We start from the raw sequence: 22,575 nt of genomic DNA, 5'->3' as shown, positions 1-22,575 counted from the left end.
ATTAAGAATTATAGCTATGATAATTTTACAAATTATGCTATTAACTAAAATTATAATACAGTGACAAGTTAAGTACTGTGTTTCAATAGAGTGTCAGATATAACTGGTCACTTTTTTTTTAATTCGATTATTGTTGAAGCAACCACGCTTCAAAACATTATAAATGCACAACAAAAGAGTATGACTATCCTGTTAACAAAGATTATTATGTTTATAGTCCGTTTTCCTTAATTTTTTATGAACAATAATCATACTGGATAACATAAAAATCATACTTTTTTTACTGGACTTTTCAATTATTATTATTATTATTATGAGTTTGATGTTTGTCATTTTAAATGACATAAGTTAGGTCATTTTAAGAGGGAGGTAGATATAAGAAATGAAAATCATGGGAGAGAGAAAGTAGGTAATTATTTTTAATTTAAATTTTAAATAAAAAAATTTCTTATGTCTATATCTCTCTTAAAATGACCTAACTTTATGTAATTTAAAATGACAAATACTTTTCTCTATTATTATTATTCGAATAAATTTTAAAAAACGAACGCAACACCGAAATTAGAATACAACTTATACAATACCTATTAAAGATCCTTTTTTTTTTTAGCACAATTTTATTCAACAATATATTGAACACATCATTTTTTCACATCAATAAGAGTTTCTTTTAAAAAGGGACAAATACACATTATTTCCAAATTAGTGGTTAGCCTTCCTCTGGTTTCGGTTAACTAACTACCCATGCTTTCAACTAACTTGTAGAAAGCTTAAGCATGTTTATTTTAAAGCAAGCCAACCTGCATTGATGTGGATATTATACCTAATTGTATCCTCCAACAAATCCCTTTTATAGAATCGTATCAATTATATAATGTTATTTCAAGTAATATATTACTTGAACCGAAATTACTGTGTCACCCTTGTACAATTTGAGAGTTTGTGTAGTACACTTTGACATGGTGAAATGAAAGCCCACCTCAAATTTGCCGTGTTGAATAGGCATCTATTCTACAGTTCCACATTTTCAGATTCAACTGTAATATTTTCACATTCTCATATTCGTAGGTATAATAATTTAATCAATTATTATATGAAAAATCAACAAATACTTGGTGCACTTTCAAATTTCAATGAATAACATAAACAACGAAAAAGAAAACCTGTTTGATACTTGACGGTGCAACATTAACCTGTTTGTCAACGTTGTGACATTTTCTTAGAGAAATTTCTAAATATAAATCAAAGTCAATTTTGCTTCGGTTAACGCAATGGGATCGTATTATTATCTTCTTTATGTCATATAATCAGGAAGGATTTCGTTTTTAGTTATTTGTTTAATTAATTTGTAAAGTTTTATATATATTCTATAAAATGGTACACGTAAAGTGTAGTTTTAATTTAATATTGAATTTTATAAAATATAATTCGTTAGGGTGTATATAGATTTTAATGGTTCGATTGGACAATCCATTTGTCTCGCATTGGAGTGCTTGTACATCCAATATAAAAATTAATAATATTTAAAAAGAAAAATTATACTCTTATGTTACATAAGATTCATCTCTCATGTTACACTCACATAAAAAGATGTGTCTCATTTTTTCTATTTTTAAAAATTGATGAACTCCACTTAATTTATCTCACAACATAAGATAATTTCTCTCCTACAACATGAGAAAAGTAAAGCCAATTTAAAAAAGCTGAAATTATGTAAAGTATTGCTCGTGAATGCAAGAGTAAGAAAAAGATGTTTTTTTAATTTCCAAAAAAGGAAAAAGATGGTTTTGTGGATACCACATTTGATAATGCGCCACATAGCACACTGTTTTGGGTGGAAGACCAGTTACTCTACCATTTCCTTTTTTATTTTTCTTCCTTTTTTTTTTATGCAATTGTTGTTTTCGTTTAGGTTAGTGGAGGTTATGTCTTCATACTACCATTATTATGATGAAGATTAGTGGATAAAAATGTCATCGTTCCAATGGGATTTGTCCCGTGATAAAACAAGCATTGCTTTCCTCTTCATTTTTTCATACTCAACTTTTCGGCGGATCAAATATTGGTTTTTTATTTTTTATATCGACCTTAATTATTTCTTTGAGGTGAATAGATTCTTTCTGTATCAGCAATAAGACTAATTCGGAGTGTAGGATGCGTTTGAAATTAAGATCTTATGCCCTTTCTAAATATGATATTTATGGGGATTAAACTGAGATTTTACCACCAATTGAGGTACCATTATTTGATAACATTAAAGTTTATTAATTCACTCATGATTGTTTACTTTCAATTGTTGGGTGCAATGCTGTTAAAATCGAGATCTTAAGTAAAATCGAAAAGGAGATTAAAAAATCGTAATGTAAAAAAATCATAAAAAATCTTAAAAACGTGAAAGCGTTTGGAATATTAGTAAAATCGTTTTGATGATAAAAAATCGTAAAATCGTAGCGATAAATCGAGATTTTAACAACAATGATTAGGTGGCAGGGGAGCTCATAACAGAAAGAAAGCGCAATTCATGAGTTAAGTGAGACATTAAATGCATATAGACACCATAATCAAACTCAAAATCTAAAAATATTATATGTATGAATCAATTCTATTTATATGATAATTACTTGATCCATTTTTAATCAAATTAATATGAGACTTCACCCACTCACACTTGTATTTCTCAATATCAATAACAGCCACGTGAAGGAAAAAAGTAACAACGGCCTAAAGCATTGACGATAACTGACGCAGACTACTTTTATGCCTACGATAAAAGGATAAAAATTTGTTTGAGTCTTAGTTTTGTGATAGTGAAAATCAACTCCATATAAAATATATTCACTTTAATACCTCTTATTTTTGTTTGAATATATTATATACCAACATGATCCTTTGATATTGGTATCAAAATTTAACATCAAATTTTAACTGTTAATTTTATGGATCTAACGATCATATTTTATTGAATTACACTTATTAATTAATTATTCATTTTGAATAAATTATAATTGTTAAATTGATAGAAATCAACGGTAAGATTTGGTGTCAAACTTACTGATTTGGAAATATCATTATTGTATTTTGTATATTTTTTTCCTGAGCGAAAACATTATTGGAACATTGTATTTAACGAAAATGACATTCTGAATCATTATATAAGTTATAGATGAATTATATCTTTTGAGAATTATATATGTTTTGAATTTGTTTCATAAGTTAATAATGTTTTTCTGTTTTAAATAATTAAGCATTAGTTATTAACGTGAATTGAGGTTTTGTATGACATGAGTGAGGTTAAAATCCATCTTAATTATGTTCTGGGCATGGTCATGGATGCCATTTCAAAGTCGTACCAGTAATATGAAATCTGTGAAAAAGTAATTATCAATGACTTAGGTTTGAACTTTAAATAATTGAAAAAAGCTCCCCTTTCCAAATAATTCAACCATACAAATTACAAAACCATGTTTTAATTCAACCATACAACTTGAACTTCATTATTAATGAACACGTTGGCCACGATGTCATTATCAACAAATCCAAAATGGGATCGAATATATCATATTTTAAAAATTATCAGGAGTGGGTCACGTGGCAGATCTCATGCCATCCTGGTTCATTCGATTTATTTATTCAGATTAGTTTGCTTTAAAGATTTCCCAATGTTTCAATCAGAAATATTCAACTATTATATGTTAATTAAAGATGCCAACATTTGCATCACCCAGTCAACATTAACGTCGTTTACGAAAATTTTCCTTCCAAACACAACTTTTGACCAGCCGGCCAGAAACTTTCAAAGAAGAACTCATAAGCTATGTTCCACCGACACCGACACAGAACACGGGATACGATATGATACGACATTCTGACACGTTAATTTTAAAAAATGTTAAATTTCAACATGTTAGGACACGTTTTGATATTATATAATATTTTTAATTTATGTAGTGTATATTATATTTAATATTCAATAATTCAACAAATAAATAAAGCTAAACTTATAATACCCATCAATTTTGCGAAGAAACATAAGATCCCAAATGTGTATATTAAACTCAATACAATAATAATCGTAATCCAACGAATTTAATAATTGGAACTTAAAATGCAACACAACATAACCTTTGAACCTTTTTCGAGTCTTTGTAACGAGTATTGGAGTGTGAAAAAGTGTCGAAGAGTCAGTAAGTATCAAGAAGTGTCAGACGGACACGACAAGTTAAGAATTTTGAAATGTCGATGCTTCATAACTTATAAGACGCAATTGCGACGGCAAAACACAGAAAACAGAAGCAATGCGTAAGTTGGCGAACCAAACAAGGCCTACGTGGCATGCAGTACAAAAACCCTCTCATAGCAGGAGAAGTACAAGGGGACCCATCAGTACTTGCACCAAAACCCAAAGGGCAAAAATGGAAAAAAATAAAATAAAAATTCCCTCCAACTCCATTCCGTTACCGGTCCCACCTGAAACCTTCCACACAGTTAAAATATTGCTGTCTCTACCGAACTCAAAAAAATTTGCTGTCGCACCATCTCCCTCGGTAACAGCTTTTTCTTCTTCCTTTTTTATTTCCTTCATTTTCACCTTTTTTTTTCTTCTTTTATATAATTCATTTCCTTCTCATTTCTCTCGCCACATTCTCTCTCCTCATGGCGCCGAACACCCGACAGCTCCAACTAACTTCCACCGCCGCCTCCGCCGTCCACGGCGATCTCGAGGACGTCCGCCTCCTGGACTCCTACGAGAAGAACGACGTTGACGACGGAACGAAGCGAGTTCAGGTCAGAATCTCCGGCATGACCTGTGCCGCTTGCTCCAACTCCGTCGAGGCGGCTCTCAAGTCCGTCGACGGCGTCATCGGCGCCTCCGTCGCCCTGCTCCAGAACAAAGCCGACGTCGTTTTTAATCGGAGCCTCGTCAAGGTTAGTTAACTTAGTTTCTTTTCTTTTTTTCTTTTGTGAAAGTGTTAGGAGCTGATTTTGGAAACTCGCGTGTTAATCATAGGATGAAGACATTAAGAATGCGATCGAAGATGCAGGTTTTGAAGCTGAGATTTTACCCGAACCCGGTTCGCTCGGAAACGGTACCACCTTGGTTGTGGGGCAGTTCACGATTGGGGGAATGACGTGTGCGGCGTGTGTGAATTCCGTTGAGGGCATTCTGAGGAACCTTTCAGGAGTGAAAAGGGCGGTGGTGGCTTTGGCTACTTCGTTAGGTGAAGTTGAGTATGATCCCAATGTGATTAGCAAAGATGATATTGTTAGTGCAATCGAAGATGCTGGTTTTGATGCTTCGTTTGTGCAGAGCAGTGGCCAGGATAAGATCGTTTTAGGTGTTGTTGGTGTGTGCGGTTTGGTTGATGCTCAGGTTTTGGAAGGCATGCTCAGCGGCATGAAAGGGGTGAGACAGTTTCGGTTTGACCCGTTATTGAGCGAACTGGATCTTGTGTTTGACCCTCAAGTTATCAGTTCTAGATCGTTGGTTGATGCGATCCAGCTTGGAGGCAATGGCGAGTTTAAAGTGCATGTTAGAAACCCTTATGCCAGAATGGCTTCTAAAGATGTTTCAGAGACCTCAACTATGTTTCGGCTTTTTATTTCCAGCCTTTTTCTTAGTGTGAGTATCTCTTTAATATCAGTTCTCATATAGCGATATTTGTATATGCATTTTTTGGTTTCATTTAGGAGTGTGAAAAAAAAAAAATATAAATCAAACTACTTTACTCGTTTGATTCGGTTCGGCACATAGAAAATCGAACCAAACCAAACCATGTCAACCCTTATGTTTGAATAAAAGCTTATAAGCCGAACCATGAACCAAATCAAAACACACCATAAATAATCACATTTTTCTGATTAGTTGAAAGAACTGAACCATTTTTTTGAACCAATTTAAAAACCAAAAACTTTTTCTAAATCAGTTCGGTTCATAAAACTGAACCACTTTACCGGCGGGTTGGTTGAGTATAGAAAACCGAACTGTACCCACCACCACTTTCATTTTACTTTATTTTGTCACCTGATTGCATGTTAAAATCCTTGTGAGATGATTGAACAAGTACTCATTATATGCAAAAACAGATATTTATTAATTAGGGGTAAATTTGCGTGTAATGCAATGCTTTTCAGAAAGAAAGGGTATCTGTAGAGGATAGATGGGGAGTGGGGGTAAGAAATCATGTAGCTGCTGCAGTATGCTCAAACCTTAAGGTGTTGGTATAGAATGAATCATCCTTTGAGATTCTGCAGTTGTCAAACTCAAATCCCATAAATTTATGCTTCATAGGGCTTGTATTAGTCCATACAGAAATTTCATCTAAGTGAAGTGATAATCTGTTTCTTCTCTTTTCTTCATAGAAACACATAACTGAAGGAAAATGAGACTTGATATTGTTGCAGAAAGGAATGAATTGAGAGCCTGTTTTAACATCTTTATTTTGTTTAGGTTTCGGTTCAATATTTTGCATTGATTTTTGCTTGATGCATTTGTGTCAGATTCCTCTCTTTTTCATGGGGGTTGTTTGTCCTCATATACCATTGATATACTCCTTATTACTTTGGAGATGTGGGCCTTTTCTCATGGGTGATTGGCTGAAGTGGGCATTGGTGAGTCTCATCCAATTTGTGATTGGTAAGCGCTTCTACATAGCAGCTGGCAGAGCTCTTAGAAATGGTTCAACAAACATGGATGTCCTCGTTGCTTTGGGAACTACAGCCTCTTATGTTTATTCTGTTTGTGCTCTTCTTTATGGCGCTCTTACTGGATTTTGGTCTCCAATATACTTTGAAACAAGTGCTATGCTTATAACTTTTGTACTGTTGGGCAAGTATTTGGAATGCCTTGCTAAGGGAAAGACATCTGATGCCATTAAGAAGCTAGTAGAACTTGCTCCTGCAACAGCATTATTGGTTGTCAAAGATAAAGGTGTATGTCACTTTATTTTGATGTGCTCTGTTTTCTTTGGAATATGGAGTTGAAACAGCTTTTGTGTTGATTATCTTATATTTAGGCTGAAAACTCCTTTATTGAAGTTTATTTCAACATCAAATTAGAACTTACCAATAAATGTTTTATTTTCTAGGTGGTAGATCTATTGAAGAAAGGGAAATCGATTCCTTGCTCATTCAACCTGGTGACACATTAAAAGTTCTTCCCGGTACAAAGATTCCTGCTGATGGTATTGTTTCTTGGGGTTCAAGTTATGTAAATGAGAGTATGGTGACCGGTGAATCTATACCTGTTTTGAAGGAGGTCAATGCATCTGTTATTGGAGGTACAATCAATCTGCATGGTGTCCTTCACATTCAAGCTACCAAAATAGGATCTGATACAGTTTTGAGTCAGATAATTAGTTTGGTGGAGACAGCCCAGATGTCAAAAGCTCCCATTCAAAAGTTTGCTGATTATGTAAGTATTATGAGTAAGTATTCTGGTCTCGCTTTTGGTTGACTTTTATGTTCTGTATGTGTTAATTTAAAAGTGTATGCATTTTTGCATAGAATAAAATTGCAGTCGATTCTTTGCGGTAAAGAAAGTATTAGCTCATTAATCAGTTCTGAAGTTAAAAAGTGTTTCATGTTTCTAGATGGCTTGGCAAATGAAAATCACATAATTTCTTCTTCTTCTTTTTTTTTTTTTTGAGTGACGATACAATTCTTGTAATTGTAAAATAGCAAGGAGTCAGCATTTAGTTTTCCTGGGCTGCTTTCTGGCAAATCTGATTAAGCTTGTAGATTTGGGGCAATATATTGATGCCTCACCTCTGTTCACTAAAGCACTTTCTATGAAATCATTCATAAATTGGATTGTTTTTTAATCCAGTTATTCCAGGTTTAGGTTTTATTTGTAATTCAAGCGGCTGTTCTTTTGCTTGCTCATAATTTTCTAATAATAGTCACTATCTTCTTGACTTTATGACCTTGCCTGTTGATCGTTCCTCAGATGAATGATGTTACATTTCAGAAATTATCAGAGATTTAATAGAATGTATTCTGGAAAGAAGAGAAAATTCTAAGGAGAATATGATTGAAATGAATTCTTTATTATGATAAACGTACATAAGAGATATAATCTCCCCGAGGGTGTCCTCTTCACACTGAGATATCTCAGTCACACCAAAGAACTATCCTAATGCCTCTATCCCCCCTAGAGGCTTATTTGATTTATTGACAACATAAAAGACCCTATAACTGCCTAACTGACTCAACCACCCTGAACTTCTCTGACAACATAAACTGCTCTAACCGTTTTTGGGTTTATTTCTACGGGAATAAACCTTCCATCTAGAGTTGATTTCTTCTCTCCTAGTAGAAACCGTATCAACTAAAGAAATATTAGATGTGAACTCAGTTACCATTCTTTTGGCTTGCAGGTGGCAAGCATATTTGTTCCTACAGTTGTGACTTTATCATTATTGACACTATTGTGTTGGTAAGATTACCTTGACTAGTTTTGGCATATTGATTAAAGTTGATTTCAAACGTGTAATTTGAATGCTTATCCCTACTTTTCTCTATATATTTTGGCAAAATTTAGGTATATTGCTGGGGCTCTTGGAGCTTACCCCGAAGAATGGCTGCCAGAAAATGGAAATCACTTTGTTTTTGCTCTTATGTTTTCGATATCTGTTGTGGTGATTGCATGTCCCTGTGCACTTGGTTTGGCAACACCAACTGCTGTCATGGTGGCAACAGGCGTTGGGGCTAATAATGGTGTGTTAATTAAAGGAGGGGATGCCTTGGAGAGGGCTCAGATGGTGAAGTATGTTGTATTTGATAAAACAGGAACTCTAACTCAGGCAAGAGCCACCGTTACTACTGCCAAGGTGTTCACAGGAATGGACCGTGGAGAATTTCTTACATTGGTGGCTTCTGCTGAGGTGACTTCCAATTTCTTGATGATAGTTACTTTCTTTATTTCGTATTGAACTGGACCTAAATTTAAAAGATTTATGGAGAAAACAGAGGTAAATTTTGTGAACACAATGGCTGATATCAAGGATTTCAAAGAACCTGGTCTTTCCCCACACTCATTCTAATCTCACCTTGCCTCCCTCCTGCCCCCTTCTTCTTTTTATTCTGCTGGTGACCTAAGGGTTATACTCTTAAATCTTGAAATCCTAACTGTCTTATGTAATAATATTCCCTAAAAACAAGTTACTCTATCTAAAAATATCAAATTAATATCAGGTAATTCTATCTAGTATATCTGATGGAACCCAATTTACTAAGCTTGTATTAACAGAAACATAAAATGGAGACTAGCGCCTTACAATTACCAAATGACAGAATACCCAAGAACAAAGGCTGGAGACAGCCTTGAAATATGAAAATTACACCACGGAAGATAACCCAGAGGACCTTCAACAGTTCCTCCTTCCCCCTAATTACCACTACTGAATTCTTGCCTCCCCTCTACCCATGCTTCTTTCTTACTTATACCCCATAATGTTATTTCCATTCTGTTATGTCACGAGCCCTCTTTGTTAACTTACTCCCCCCTTTTTTTGTTCTATTGTTCAACTTCCTGTTCTATTAATATCTAACATCAAAATCACCTTTATCCCAAACTAATTTAGGTTGGCGGTCAATGAACCCAAATAAAAAGTAAGAAAAGATTGAGAGAAAAGAAAAATAAATAAGAGAGAAAAATAAAGAAGAGGGAAAAAGTAAATAAGAGAGAAAGATGAATAAATAAATAACTATATCTAACGATATATATTAGTATTAGGTAACTATATCTAATATATCTAAAAATATTAACTTTAATTACTATTTCTATTAGGGCCTAACCAACTAGATTTTGCACCCATCCTTATTTCTTCTAACCTACTTTCCTAACTAGGAAGTTCCTAACATATTCTCAACATCTGCCAATAGTATTTCCACCTATACACGGTTCGAACCTAGACCCGGGTATAGAGGACTTATAAGAGTAATATTTTTCTACATTTCCTTTTCCCTCCTCGACAGTCGACACAGATAGCTCAATTTCCCCAAAAGTGTGTTCTGGCATTCTGAAATAGGATTAGGAACAATATTAGAGAAGATTTATCATTTTTGACAATCTGTTTGTTTGTGAGAAAATTTCATCCATTTCATTTCATGCCTGTTATAGGAATCAACTAATTTTTTTTTAAATTTCCGCCCTTAATTCAGGCTAGTAGTGAACACCCACTGGCAAAAGCAATATTACAATATGCCCGCCATTTTCATTTCTTTGATGAGTCCTCTCCTACCAGTGATGCCCAGAATGATGCTAAGAAGTTTATGTCAGGGTGGCTTTATGATGTCTCAGACTTCTCTGCTCTTCCGGGAAGAGGTGTTCAGTGCTTTATAGATGGAAAGCGTATTTTGGTAATGTCTTTTGACTGTTGTAATATGACCATCATTATCTTGAAAAGCTGGAATTTGTTCCATATTTTCCAAAGAGTTGCTTATCTGAGGCCGTATGTCATGAACAGGTTGGTAATAGGAAGCTGCTGGCAGAAAGTGGCATTAATATTTCTACCGAAGTGGAAAATTTTGTGGTAGAGCTGGAAGAAAGTGCGAAGACAGGGATACTGGTAGCATACGATGATGTATTAACTGGAGTCTTAGGGGTTTCAGACCCACTAAAGCGAGAAGCTTCTGTTGTTATTGAGGGCCTCCAGAAAATGGGAGTTGTACCTATTATGGTTACAGGAGATAACTGGAGAACAGCTCGAGCTGTTGCCAAGGAGGTTTGTATATTTGTGTGATATTTTTTTTGGTTGGAAAGTTTGGTATTGTGATTGTAGTGTGGTTTCAAGGCTGTGCTTCTTAGTTTATGCATTCAACATTTGGACTTTTACTTGCACAAAGAAAACCAATATCTTTTCATGGATTATAGTAGTTTTGTAGTGTGTAGTATGAGAACTAAATTGAACCACGGACAGGAATAATTGTAATCAATAATGAAAGAAAATATATCAATTAACCTATAATCTGACCTTGTTTGAGCAGGCCATTGTTTATTTTATTCATAACTGAAATAGTAGTATCTAAAAGAAATTGTATGATTTTGAATTTGAATTATAAAAATCTCATTCCTCAGCTCTCAATCATAATTGAGTATCTGTCACTTTATGATAGAGTTGTAACATAAATTTTTCGGTAGAAATTGATGTTATTGTCAAACTTGGAATAAAAAACCTGTTGTTTGACAGGTTGGCATTCAAGACGTTAGAGCAGAGGTTATGCCTGCAGGAAAGGCTGAGGTTGTTCGTTCATTCCAAAAGGATGGAAGTATAGTTGCAATGGTGGGTGATGGTATCAATGACTCTCCTGCATTAGCTGCTGCAGATGTTGGCATGGCAATTGGGGCTGGGACAGATATTGCAATAGAAGCTGCTGACTATGTGCTGATGAGAGATAATTTGGAAGATGTGATCACAGCCATCGATCTTTCCCGGAGAACCTTTTCTCGTATTCGATTAAATTATGTATTTGCAATGGCCTACAATATTGTTGCTATACCCGTTGCTGCAGGAGTTTTATATCCTTCACTGGGGATCAAGCTTCCACCATGGGTTGCCGGTGCATGCATGGCTCTGTCTTCTGTGACTGTTGTATGCTCTTCTTTGCTTCTAAGAAGATATAGAAAACCCAGACTTACTACAATACTTGAAATAATTGTAAATTAAGGAGAAATTAATGAGAATAACTTCTGAGGGTGCAAATGAGTTTGACCCCTGTAATTCCAATTTTGTACAATTTTTTATTTTTATTTTTTTCAGATCCTCTGCATTCAATAGGGTGCAATTGTAATTGTAGCTGCCAATTCATTGTAAATGCAATAATATAGCTACAAGGATTTCTACCACACAAATGCCTTTTAACTTCATTAAATAGTTATATCTAGTGTGGATTCTTACTTACAAAAATAATGATAATTGATCAAGCTTAAATTTGAATATAAATTTTAGATTCAACAACAACATATGGGATTTTCCCTTCAACAATTGTGCATCAATGCATTTTTATTTATTTATTTACTAACAGGTGATTCTAAATTCGATTGTCATCATCGTCACTTTAACTAGCACTATCATTTCCAACCATTTGGCTTTTACCTTGTTTTCCATGTTCGCCATGATTGTGTCAAGGATAAGGTATGGGGTTGGAAAAAAAATTTCCTTTAAGGTGCCGTTTGTTACAAGGATTTTGTTAGGATTCCAGGAAACTGAAAGTAATAATCTTATTTATTCACGTTTGGTATAAGTTTTTTAAAAAAATTCTAGGAATCCAAATTTCCCAGGATTTTATTTAGTGTGTAATTTTTTTTTGAAAAAAATAATCCAGAAATACCATTTAGAAGGTGGTATTTTATGATTTCTATGACAAGGAAAATTTTAATACAACTAAACATAGTATCAAGAAAATTAACTTAATAATCCCGGGAATATGTTAGTCTACCAAACAACTTTTTGGTAACATTTTCATAAAATTCATTTTTTCATCATATTCTTGGAAATCGTGATTCTCAGATAAAAAAAAAAATTCCACTACTAAACGCTTATGTAGAAAGTTTTTAGATCCATTTGGCTCAGTCTTGATCTTTATGGTCATACATAGCGCGGACCCTTAAACTTGATTATCATGATTGAAATGACTTGGATGAATTTTGTGCGACTCCTAGAATGTCCTTCAAGCTAGCAAATAAGATTATTCCTGTAGCTTTCTCGAGTTTAAAGTTGGAACCTTCTTTAATTTTATTTTATTTTTGGCTCATTGGCCTGCTACTTGTTTTGGAGTAAAGATGACTTTATCAATAATATTATTAAGGGGTTTATACTTATGTAACATAAGATATGAGAATTTTTGTAACACACATATATTCAGATGGGTCCCAATGGAAAAAAGTAAATAAAAAAATTAAAAATATTAGCATGCAAAACGATGTGAGTGTAGCTTGAGAATGCTCTTATGTTGCATAAGAAGTATAAACCCCTATTATTAATTATCGACTCAGTCAGAGTACTGAATCAATGAGTCATCAATTGAATCGCTTAAATTAAATCAATACAAAAATATATAATATATAAAGGCTCTTTGACCCATTGGGATTTTAATTTATCAATCTGGTATCTGATTCACAGTATTTACCAATGGAGGTCATTTAGTGACGCGAGGGGACCTGGCGTCACTGAGTGCCGCGACCCTCTCCCCGCATCACTCACACATTTTTTTTTCACTTGAGTGATGCCCCCCTCCCCTGGGGCACTCATAGGATTGTGCCAAGTGGCACAATCTCTTTAATCTTATTACCCAAAAATTTCGGAAGGCCATAACTTTTGACTTGGGTATCCAAATCAAATGATTTTTTTTTATTTCACATAACTTTTCGAGATCTACGCAATGACACCTCATTTGACATATTTTATCTTCCATTGACGTAGTTCAAATTTGCAACAATAGTTACACTTTTTTACAAATTCGAACTATGTTTGTGAGAGATAAAATACGTCAATTGAGGTGTCGTTGCGCAAATCTCAAAAAGTTATGTGAAATAAAAAAAATCATCTGATTTGGATACACGAGTCAAAAGCTATGACTTTTTGAAGTTTTACGGTAACGGGACTAACGAGATCGTGCCACTTGGCACAATCTTATGAGTGCCCCAAGGGAGGGATGACGTTACTCAATTGAAAAATAAATAAATAAATAAATGTGTGAGTGACGCGGGGGGAGGGTCGCGGCACTCAGTGCAGCTGGGTTCACCTCGCGTCATTCAATGACTCTCATTGATAAATATCGTGAATCAAATACTAAATTAGAAAATTAAAGGGATAAAAACTCCAAATAGGTGAAATAGCCAATATATAAATAAAAGTAATATGACAACCAAAATGATTTGTCTTAGTAATTAACATTTCACTCCCCTTCCCTTAGTGCCAAGTTTGAATCACTTTTATGTGATGGAATATTTTGCCATAATTTTCAAAATTGACTCAACCAGAAAATTGGTACCGATTAACACCGATTTATGACCGGTTTATCGGTTCTTGATCGGGTTGGTTCAGTCAATTAACTAGATGCATAACCAGTTGTTTGGCTAAACCAAACTGGTTAGTGATTTGATTCTTGGTTCAACCGATCCGATAGACTAGATCAAACCGGTTTTAATAACATTGTTTATGAAAACCTATGGTCACGTGTTAGAATGATTATTTATGAAAACACATACAGGAATTTGTTACGAAACAAATGGGTGAGTTAAAAATACCAAAACTAGAACAATTTTAGGGCGAATGATGCATCGCTAATTAGAAAAATTAGAACAATTGGTACCAAAAAAAATTAGAATAATTTTTAAAAATACAAAAAATTCTTTAATTGAACATATTAATTGCCATTTTCTACATCCTAAAGGAATTTTTTTAAAGATTTGCATATGCTTGAAGTCGTGTAAACGAAATGGGTTAGCCCATGCTATTAGGCCTTAGACCATGTAGGTTAATGCTTAAAAGTTTATAGGGCCAAAATACTTTAACGGGTGTTAGGTAAAGGAATTTTTTTGTATTATTATGATTTTTAGGAATATGATGAGAAAATAAATTTTTCATAAATATTACTAAAAAACTGTTTAGTAGGTCAAAATATTTTTAAAAATATTGGTTCAAATTTTTTGATTCTATATTTAGTTGATTGTTAATTATTCATGAAATTATGAGCTAATTTTACATAAACTAACCTTCCATAAATGACTACAATATCTAATACTATATTCCAAAATGTCTAGTTGTAGTCAAGTTTTATGCCCCCCTTTCTCATTACCATACCACTATTTTCTGTCATCTAGTATTGATTTTATTTGTAGGTGAAGGCGGCGAAAATTAATTGTAATAGGTGGCGAAAACAGAACTCCGTTTGGTAATTTAAATATGAGTTTTATAATTCTCATTTAATATGAGAATTCAAATTTTCCTACACACCATTCCATTTTCGTGCTGATATGGATCTTATATATAATTTTTTCTAACATCTGGGTCTCACATACTTTTTATCTCTATAATATAACATGAGAATTGAATTCTCATTTAACATGAGAAAATCAAATCCCTTTAAATATTCTGATGATTGTAGCAAGCAACATTTCATTATAAAACCGCCAATTGCATTAACTCCTTAAACTTCAGAAGAATCACCAGGCCAGTAATAAAAGACTGGTGCGCTTATGTGGAATCTGTGAAAGGAATAAAAAAAGCATGAAAAAAAATTAGAATTTAATGAATGAGGAAAACTTGATCCTTTCTTCGTCGGACATGAAAGAAAGAATATAATAAGATTCATTAATGTTGATGTAAAAAATACCGATATATGCAGAAAGAAAAATATCTCAACGAAAAAGCATTGCTATAAAGAAAATTAATTAAATTTGAGGTTACCAATTTGTGTTCTAACAAGAGAGGATATTTAAATCATGAAAATATTAAAATAGGATTATTTATGTCTTATAAATTATATAAAAAAAATTCACTAGATGGAGTCCAAGAATATCATCCCTTGTGTTTCATGAGATTTTTATTCACAATTTTAATTTTTAAGAATCTCACTTTTTAGAAAAATTTTAAGAATCGTTATACCAAACATGAGTAACTAGAATTTCTAATGTCAGTTCTCTGAAAATTTAAAATTTATTCATCTGTCAAACGGCTCCTAAATAACAAAAATCCACACGCGCTTAAGGCCCCTCTATATTTGGAGCATGGAGCCAACCAACGGCCCTTCCAAATTTTTAAATTTTTATTTATAAAAACAAAAAAAATAAATAAGCTACTATTTTTTTAAACTGTAGTTTATTATATTTTGTCCTTGCACAAATTGATATAGAAAGTAATTTTGAATATATTTTATGGAATTTAATATATTATATCTTGATTTATTAGTTTTCATCTTAAAATAATAGTGTAAAATTATATAATATAAACTATTCCTAAATAAAATTATCAGTCACAATTAATCAAATGCTGAATTATTATTATTAAATTTTACTTAAATTATAGATAGAAAAATGCGTAGAATTTTACGTTTATTATAATAAAAGTTAGTAATTCAATTGCAAAGATAGTAACTAATACTTTTAAAAAAAATATTAATGATATATTAAAATCTCTAGCATCATACATCAAGTCTATATATATATATATATATATATATATATATATATATATACTGTTTGATATATGAATATTTTAATTTTTTTATTGTCAATCCTGTTAAAATTGTTGACTTTTATCGACAATGTTTATTTTCACCGCAAAGAATCAGTGGTGGATTTTAATTAAAAATCTTATGGTGACTATATAATATTATTTATAATTTTTAAGTATATTATTTGCGTTTCTATAACACATTTTTTAAATAGATATTAAATAAATAAAACAATATCATAGATATGGAGGAATTTGAATTTAGGACAAAAACGATACTACTAAAGTAAATAAATCAAATTAGAGTAAGTTTTGAAAATATGCTCTTTAATGTGCATAAGGAAAACTTTGTTGTGTTTTCTTTTTATCAACGTCTTAACAAAGCAAAGTGATGAGTCCAACAAATATTAGGCTGGATATGATCAAATATTTGAAAGATGTTGATGAAGATAATGAGAGATGATAAATTAGCTTGTCAAGATTGTTGGGTATGGCTCATACATGCTGATGAGGACTCTAGTTGTCGGGGTTAGCAGTTTGAGCTTGGGCCCATGAATAGCTGCTGTTAGGGTTTTCTAATCCTATTTATATTTTCCTTGTAACAAGTGGCGGTAAGGTGAATATAGTACAGACAAGCTGGACGTAGCCTAAATTGGGTGAACCAGGGTAAATCTCTGTGTCTATTCTCTCTCTCTCTTCTCTTTTCGTTTGCGATTTGTGTGATTGTCGATTTCCAACAAAGATGTTTGGATGTTTGGCGAGATGATTGATTAGCACTTTTCATTTCTGGGCAGTTTGTGAGTGAGTGGGGGTACCTGCAAGTCACTATGATGCTCAACTCAGTTCAGTATTCAAGGAAGTTCAAGTATCCAAAGAGGGATATCATACCTGCGCTAAAGGCCTCTGTATTTATAGTATTGAGCACATTGTTTCATATCGCCTTTTGTAATATCCCAAGGGCTGGCAAAGGCACAGAGTGATTGCCAATGCAAAAGTAGCACGAACATTGAGCGGCTTATGCCAAATAACTGAGAGGTACATGAATGAATCAAATCAACACCCGAGAGAGAGGGATTCCAGAGACTGTGCTGGTGTGGTACGGTACAATTGGGGATATCTTATAAGAATTAATTGATACTACCTATACTAACAAGATGCATATACTTTTCGGTAGCCTAGAAAAGAAGAACTCCATGGTTAAGCATGTTTGACTTGGAGTAATTCTGAGATGGGTGACCTTATAAGAAGTTTTCCTAGGAAGTGTGTGGGTGAAGACAAAGTACGCTGAAAAGTCTCATGTTAATTTGTGAGGACAATCATTGATCCTTGCAAGTTACATGGTGTTACACCTTTGATAGGACGATGTTTACTTTTATTGGTGGAGAGGAGTGGCCTCTCAAGCTATTCCTTGATGGGCAAGCTTATTCAGTATACTTGGTGAAAAGCAGGAGTTGCCTTACATTTATTAGGTTCACGTGGTGACCAACTTGTCTGAGCTGCTGATATCGACAATGATAATTCCTTTTAGGTTAAGTCACTTTGACTTGCTAGTCAAGTATGGGTTACCTTTGTGGTCAAAATCATAGGGGTCTCTGGACCTTTATGGGATTGGGCCTCTATCTCGCATGTAGTAGGTCTAGATCACAAAGTGAATCCCATTCCATTTATAAAAGGTGAGAGATAATAAATTATTCATATTTTTGTTTATAAAAAAATATAAGTGATATATTAAAATCTATAATAATGATAACATAAGTTCATAACATAATTTCTACATATATAAATTATATATAGGATATATATTTATTATTATTATTATTTATAATTTTTAAATATTTATATTTTATAAATTACTTTTTAATTTATTCTTTAGTATGTATATTTTAAGATAAAATAATTTTAGTTCGTGGGGCCCACTTATTCATGGGGCTTTGTGAGTTAAGGATAAAAAAAAAGCCCCACCCGCAAAATAAATTTTATTAAGTACGGTCAAACATAAAGCTTTTGGAGCTGACCATGAAACTAGGGGCATTTTTACAGCTCTATCTAGAAATACTGAATGTGTTTTATATGAACAGAGACGATTCCATAACATAAACCAATCCATATATTAATACAGTTTCACTATACCGCTTTCCTTTATCTATTTCTTTTGCTTCCATTCTGTTTTTGCAGTAGTTTTGTTTTGGCCTTATCATTTCAAATTATGTAAATAAAACTGGGCTTATAAAAGTATGGTCTTAATTGATTATGGGTTTTATTACTCTTCTTTCACATAAGATAGTTATCTTACGTTATAGAGAGAAAATGAGTGTGTCCTACTATTACAAAAAAAAAAGTGAGGTGCGAATGTCAAAATAAGATAACATGAGAGAAGTTATCTTATGTAAAAGAAGAATATTATTTTCCTCTAATTACTTGGATAACGACCTTAGAACTAGTTGGTCGTCACACCAAAAATAGTGAGTGGGCTTTTCTGTTATATGCTTTATTGTTCTTTCCCTTCTGTTTTTCAGTTTTGTTTTTTTTAAACATGAATCGAATGAAAGTCTAGTAATTATGTGTAAAAGATTTTTTCTCTTAGGGTTTTGTATTGAAAAAGATATGAAAGTAAGCGAGATATTTTTTTTTTAATTTTTAAAAATGTTAATGACCATGAAATAATGAATAATATCTTTAAAAATTGTTGGATCAAAAAACAGCATTGACGCTATCTGTAATAATTAATAAAGAAATGCATTACCAAAACCATCAAACAAATTCAACCATGCCTTCTTTCCAAATATCTCAAAGGGTGACATTTCTTTATATCCCATAGCATTATCCTATCCTTTCTTTAAACACTTGTCAGAACGTTATTATATTTTAACAATAAAGAATATATAAAAGGAATATTATTAAGGATCAAATCTATGACTACACCCTTTTCAAATACCTCAAAGCGTGACATGTCTTTGCATTCCATAGCATTATCTTATCCTTTCTTCAAACATTTGCAAACTTCTTAATATGTCTTGATGCTATTATATCGTCTAGAATAGGCAAAGAGATCACCAATCAACATCGTTTCAATTACTCCAATACCATGAATAACATGAATAGTTCATTTATTATTTATTGATTAAAATAAATACTTTAATCAGCCAGAGTTATTTAAAGAATTTCAATCCTTATTTTTTAAATTTAATTTGAAGAATCATAATTGTGTTGTTACCGTATGGGGCTAAATCAGCTTAGCAAACCACCATGAAATTTAACCCTTGTACAAAATGAAAAGCCAGAGTTACCTTGCGTGTGTATTTAATTAAAATCATTGAAAATTCGAAAAGAAAAAAAAAACAATATACATGATTGATAGAACATGCATATACTGATCACAGGCAGAAAGGACACAAAAAGCTACAGAATCTGTGTTTTTTCTATTAATAGAAACGACATGTGGTTATTTTAATATTATCAAAGCAAAAGATTGTCGATTCAGTATAATCATATAGGCAAATCATTTCTTGTATTGCAAGAGAATTTTTTTTTTAGCAATCAATTATAATTATGTTTTATCGACAAGATATAGTTGTAATTTAAAAAAAAAATTCTCTTTCCTTAAAAGACTGTCGGTTGACGTGACATAGAGAGAAAAAATAATTTTAATATTACAATTATATCTTAACAGTAAAACATAGATGTAATTAGTGACATATAGGAAAAATTTTGTAGCCACTTAAGAAGTTGGGGAGTAATCATACATAGCTTGTGCTTTTTTTTTTTTTTTCTAAGTTCGATACAATAATAAAGGTTACAAACTTTTTGCTAAATATAAGCAATGAATTAAAGTAATAGCAACCGTTGGCCTCCTCAAAATTTTGCAGGCCATTAGGAACCCAAAAATGACAATCCAAAACAAGCACGAAACGACCCTTTATATAAATCCGTTCAACAATGAACGAACATAGCGTCCCTTTAGCCTTTCTTAGCCTTCTTAGCGTTCTTTCTCTCATTGACGTAGAGAGAGGACGATCGAGAAAAGAAACTTGGTTTATTCTTCCACTCAATTTTTATTCAACATGGGAAACTGTGGTAGCAACCCCAAGACCAATGAGGGTCCAGAACCAGTGCCAGTGCCTGCGCCTGCGCCTGAGACTGTGACCGAGGAAGTTAAGGTTGAAGCAAATGTTGAGACCAAAACCGAGGAACCTGATAACAAGTCCCTAGGCACCTTGCTCAATGAGGTACTTACTAGCTTTATTCTTTCACATTAGACTCTACATTTTTATTATCCTTACATAATTCTCTCTCTATTTCAAATCAATGTGATTTTTAAAAGTTTTAGTTTGTTTATTATTTTATAAAGGGAAATACTACTCTCATTTTACATGAGGTAGTTATCTCCTTTTCTGTCACTTCGAAAATCGTGCCCTTTTTTTTTTTTGCTTTTAAATAACGGGCCCTACTTGAATTCTCTCTGTAACATGAGAGTACATGAGAGTAATATTACCCTTTTATAAAACTAAAAAGACATTAATAATTTTCCTTTCTTTCAATTTTATGACTTTTATCAATGTTTCTTAATTTTGTTAGACTCTATGTAAAACGACAATTACTATATCCTTTCAACATAATTATTATGAGCTTTAATTTGTTTCAAATTACTTGTCAGTTTAAAAATTAAAGAAAATGTTAATAATTCTTTTAATTTATTCTTATCTCTTGATAATTTTATTAAGTAGAAAGAAGTAAAACATTAATATAGGGAAAATATAATAATCAAAATCAAATGCATTTATATTTTTTAAATTAAGGATATTTAATAACTTTCTTAATTTTTGAGTAAATTATAAGCAACAATTACTCTTTCCTTTTTAAAATAATTATTACTTCAATTAGGAGTTTTAATTTATTTTAAATTGTTTATCATTTTAAAAAATAAAAAAACTTATTTACTTTTTTTCTTGATATTTTTACATAACATAATGGAGTGGAAGGATAATGTAATAAAATAGATTTATAAATTTTAAAAAGTTAAAAGATATTTAATAACTTTCTTAATCTTTATGCAAAAATTTTGGACACAATTTGAAGGAGTATTTTGAAAAGGAACAAGTACGGGTCATATAAATATTTCTCAAATTTAAAAGGCAAAAACATTGAATCAATGGTGAAGATGAACGGGACTTTGCTATATCCAATTACAATTTAGTCATGAACCCTTTTAATTTCAATTTTAATAATTTAAAAGGATCATATACGGTCCTTCCAAGTTGACATGAGAAGGTAGCATATCGTCTCCTCGCACTGTTTCTCATAATAATTATCACTATTTGTATTGGCAGAATGTAGAGGGGACACCGAAGACAGAGGAAGTAAAGGCTGAGGCTGAGGAAACAAAGGCTGAACCCAAGAAAGAAGAGGTAAAGGTTGAAGAAGAGAAGCCCAAAACAGAAGAGCCAAAGATTGAGGCCTAAACCTAAGAACGGCCGAATGCCCGAATGTTTTACCAGAGAGAGTTGTGATACTTTCAATTATACAAATTTGTTGCTTTTCTATTTAGTGCTCCAAGAAACTTGATTAGATCTCTTATGCAATTTGACTATCTGGGTTTTGGATTGTTGATTTAATTATGCATAAGTTTTGAAAAAAAGTATTTCTATATGATATAATTTATTTTTGAGTTTTTTTTTTGATTCGTTTTTTCTGCAATTACTGCATATAAATTATCTGCAGTAATTCTAATACGACGTCGTTTTGATATGTCAGGGTTATAATAGTCTTTATATTTATAATTTTTTATGATTTCAATACTAAAACGACGTCATTTTGGAAATAAATGCAGATAACTCATCTGCATTAACTGCAGAAACATTTTTTTACTTTTTTTGTTTATGTATTAAAACGGTTTTTATATTTTTTTTATTTTTAGAAAAGCTTATCCATTTGTTATAAAAAAATTTAGGCATATTTTTCAAGGATTCATTTTTTCTACCGTCAATGTAGATAACTTATCTACGGTGAGTCCAAAACGACGTCGTTTTGAAGCGGAAATTAAGGTATTTTTATAATTATAATTTATTTCAAGGTTATAATAGTCTTTTCCATTATAATTTTTTAATTTTTCAACCCAAAACGACGTCGTTTTGGGAGCGAATGTAGATAACTTATCTACATTTACTTTAGAAACATTAAAGCCATTTTTTAATTTAAGAATTATACTTTTTCTTAAAAAAGCTTTAACAGATGGCTTTGGATATCTCTTTTTAGTTGTTTGGCTAATGGGTATTTTTCCTCGACACAGCAATAGCATTGTCATATATTGATGTGTTTGTGAAACTTTGATGGCCAGAGTTTAGAAGCCACTGATATCCCTCTATTAAGAAACATTACCAAATAACGGGGCATTATTGTTTGT

At 32.4% G+C, this 22,575-nt stretch overlaps 2 protein-coding genes across 2 annotated transcripts; both read left to right on the top strand.

Annotated features, from left to right (window-relative positions):
- Window positions 1–4,567: 4,567 nt before the first annotated feature.
- LOC133315615 (copper-transporting ATPase RAN1-like) lies at window positions 4,568–11,772 on the top strand. Its single transcript, XM_061517266.1, has 9 exons — window positions 4,568–4,926; window positions 5,009–5,620; window positions 6,499–6,928; window positions 7,086–7,411; window positions 8,376–8,434; window positions 8,540–8,882; window positions 10,162–10,359; window positions 10,467–10,724; window positions 11,190–11,772. The coding sequence occupies exons 1-9, from the start codon at window positions 4,654–4,656 to the stop codon at window positions 11,664–11,666; spliced, it is 2,976 nt and encodes a 991-aa protein (XP_061373250.1). The 5' UTR covers window positions 4,568–4,653; the 3' UTR covers window positions 11,667–11,772.
- Window positions 11,773–20,236: 8,464 nt separating this feature from the next.
- On the top strand, window positions 20,237–21,634 carry LOC133315616 (uncharacterized). The gene is made up of 2 exons (XM_061517267.1): window positions 20,237–20,401; window positions 21,503–21,634. Exons 1-2 carry the CDS (start codon window positions 20,237–20,239, stop codon window positions 21,632–21,634), a joined length of 297 nt encoding a protein of 98 aa, XP_061373251.1.
- The last annotated feature ends 941 nt before the right edge of the window (window positions 21,635–22,575 follow it).

The sequence above is a fragment of the Gastrolobium bilobum genome, unplaced genomic scaffold (genome assembly GCF_033153095.1).
Source record: "Gastrolobium bilobum isolate Gb01-03AN ecotype WA unplaced genomic scaffold, APGP_CSIRO_Gbil_v1 utg44174, whole genome shotgun sequence".
NCBI lineage: Eukaryota > Viridiplantae > Streptophyta > Magnoliopsida > Fabales > Fabaceae > Gastrolobium > Gastrolobium bilobum.
This window is presented reverse-complemented; position numbering and strand designations above follow the sequence as displayed.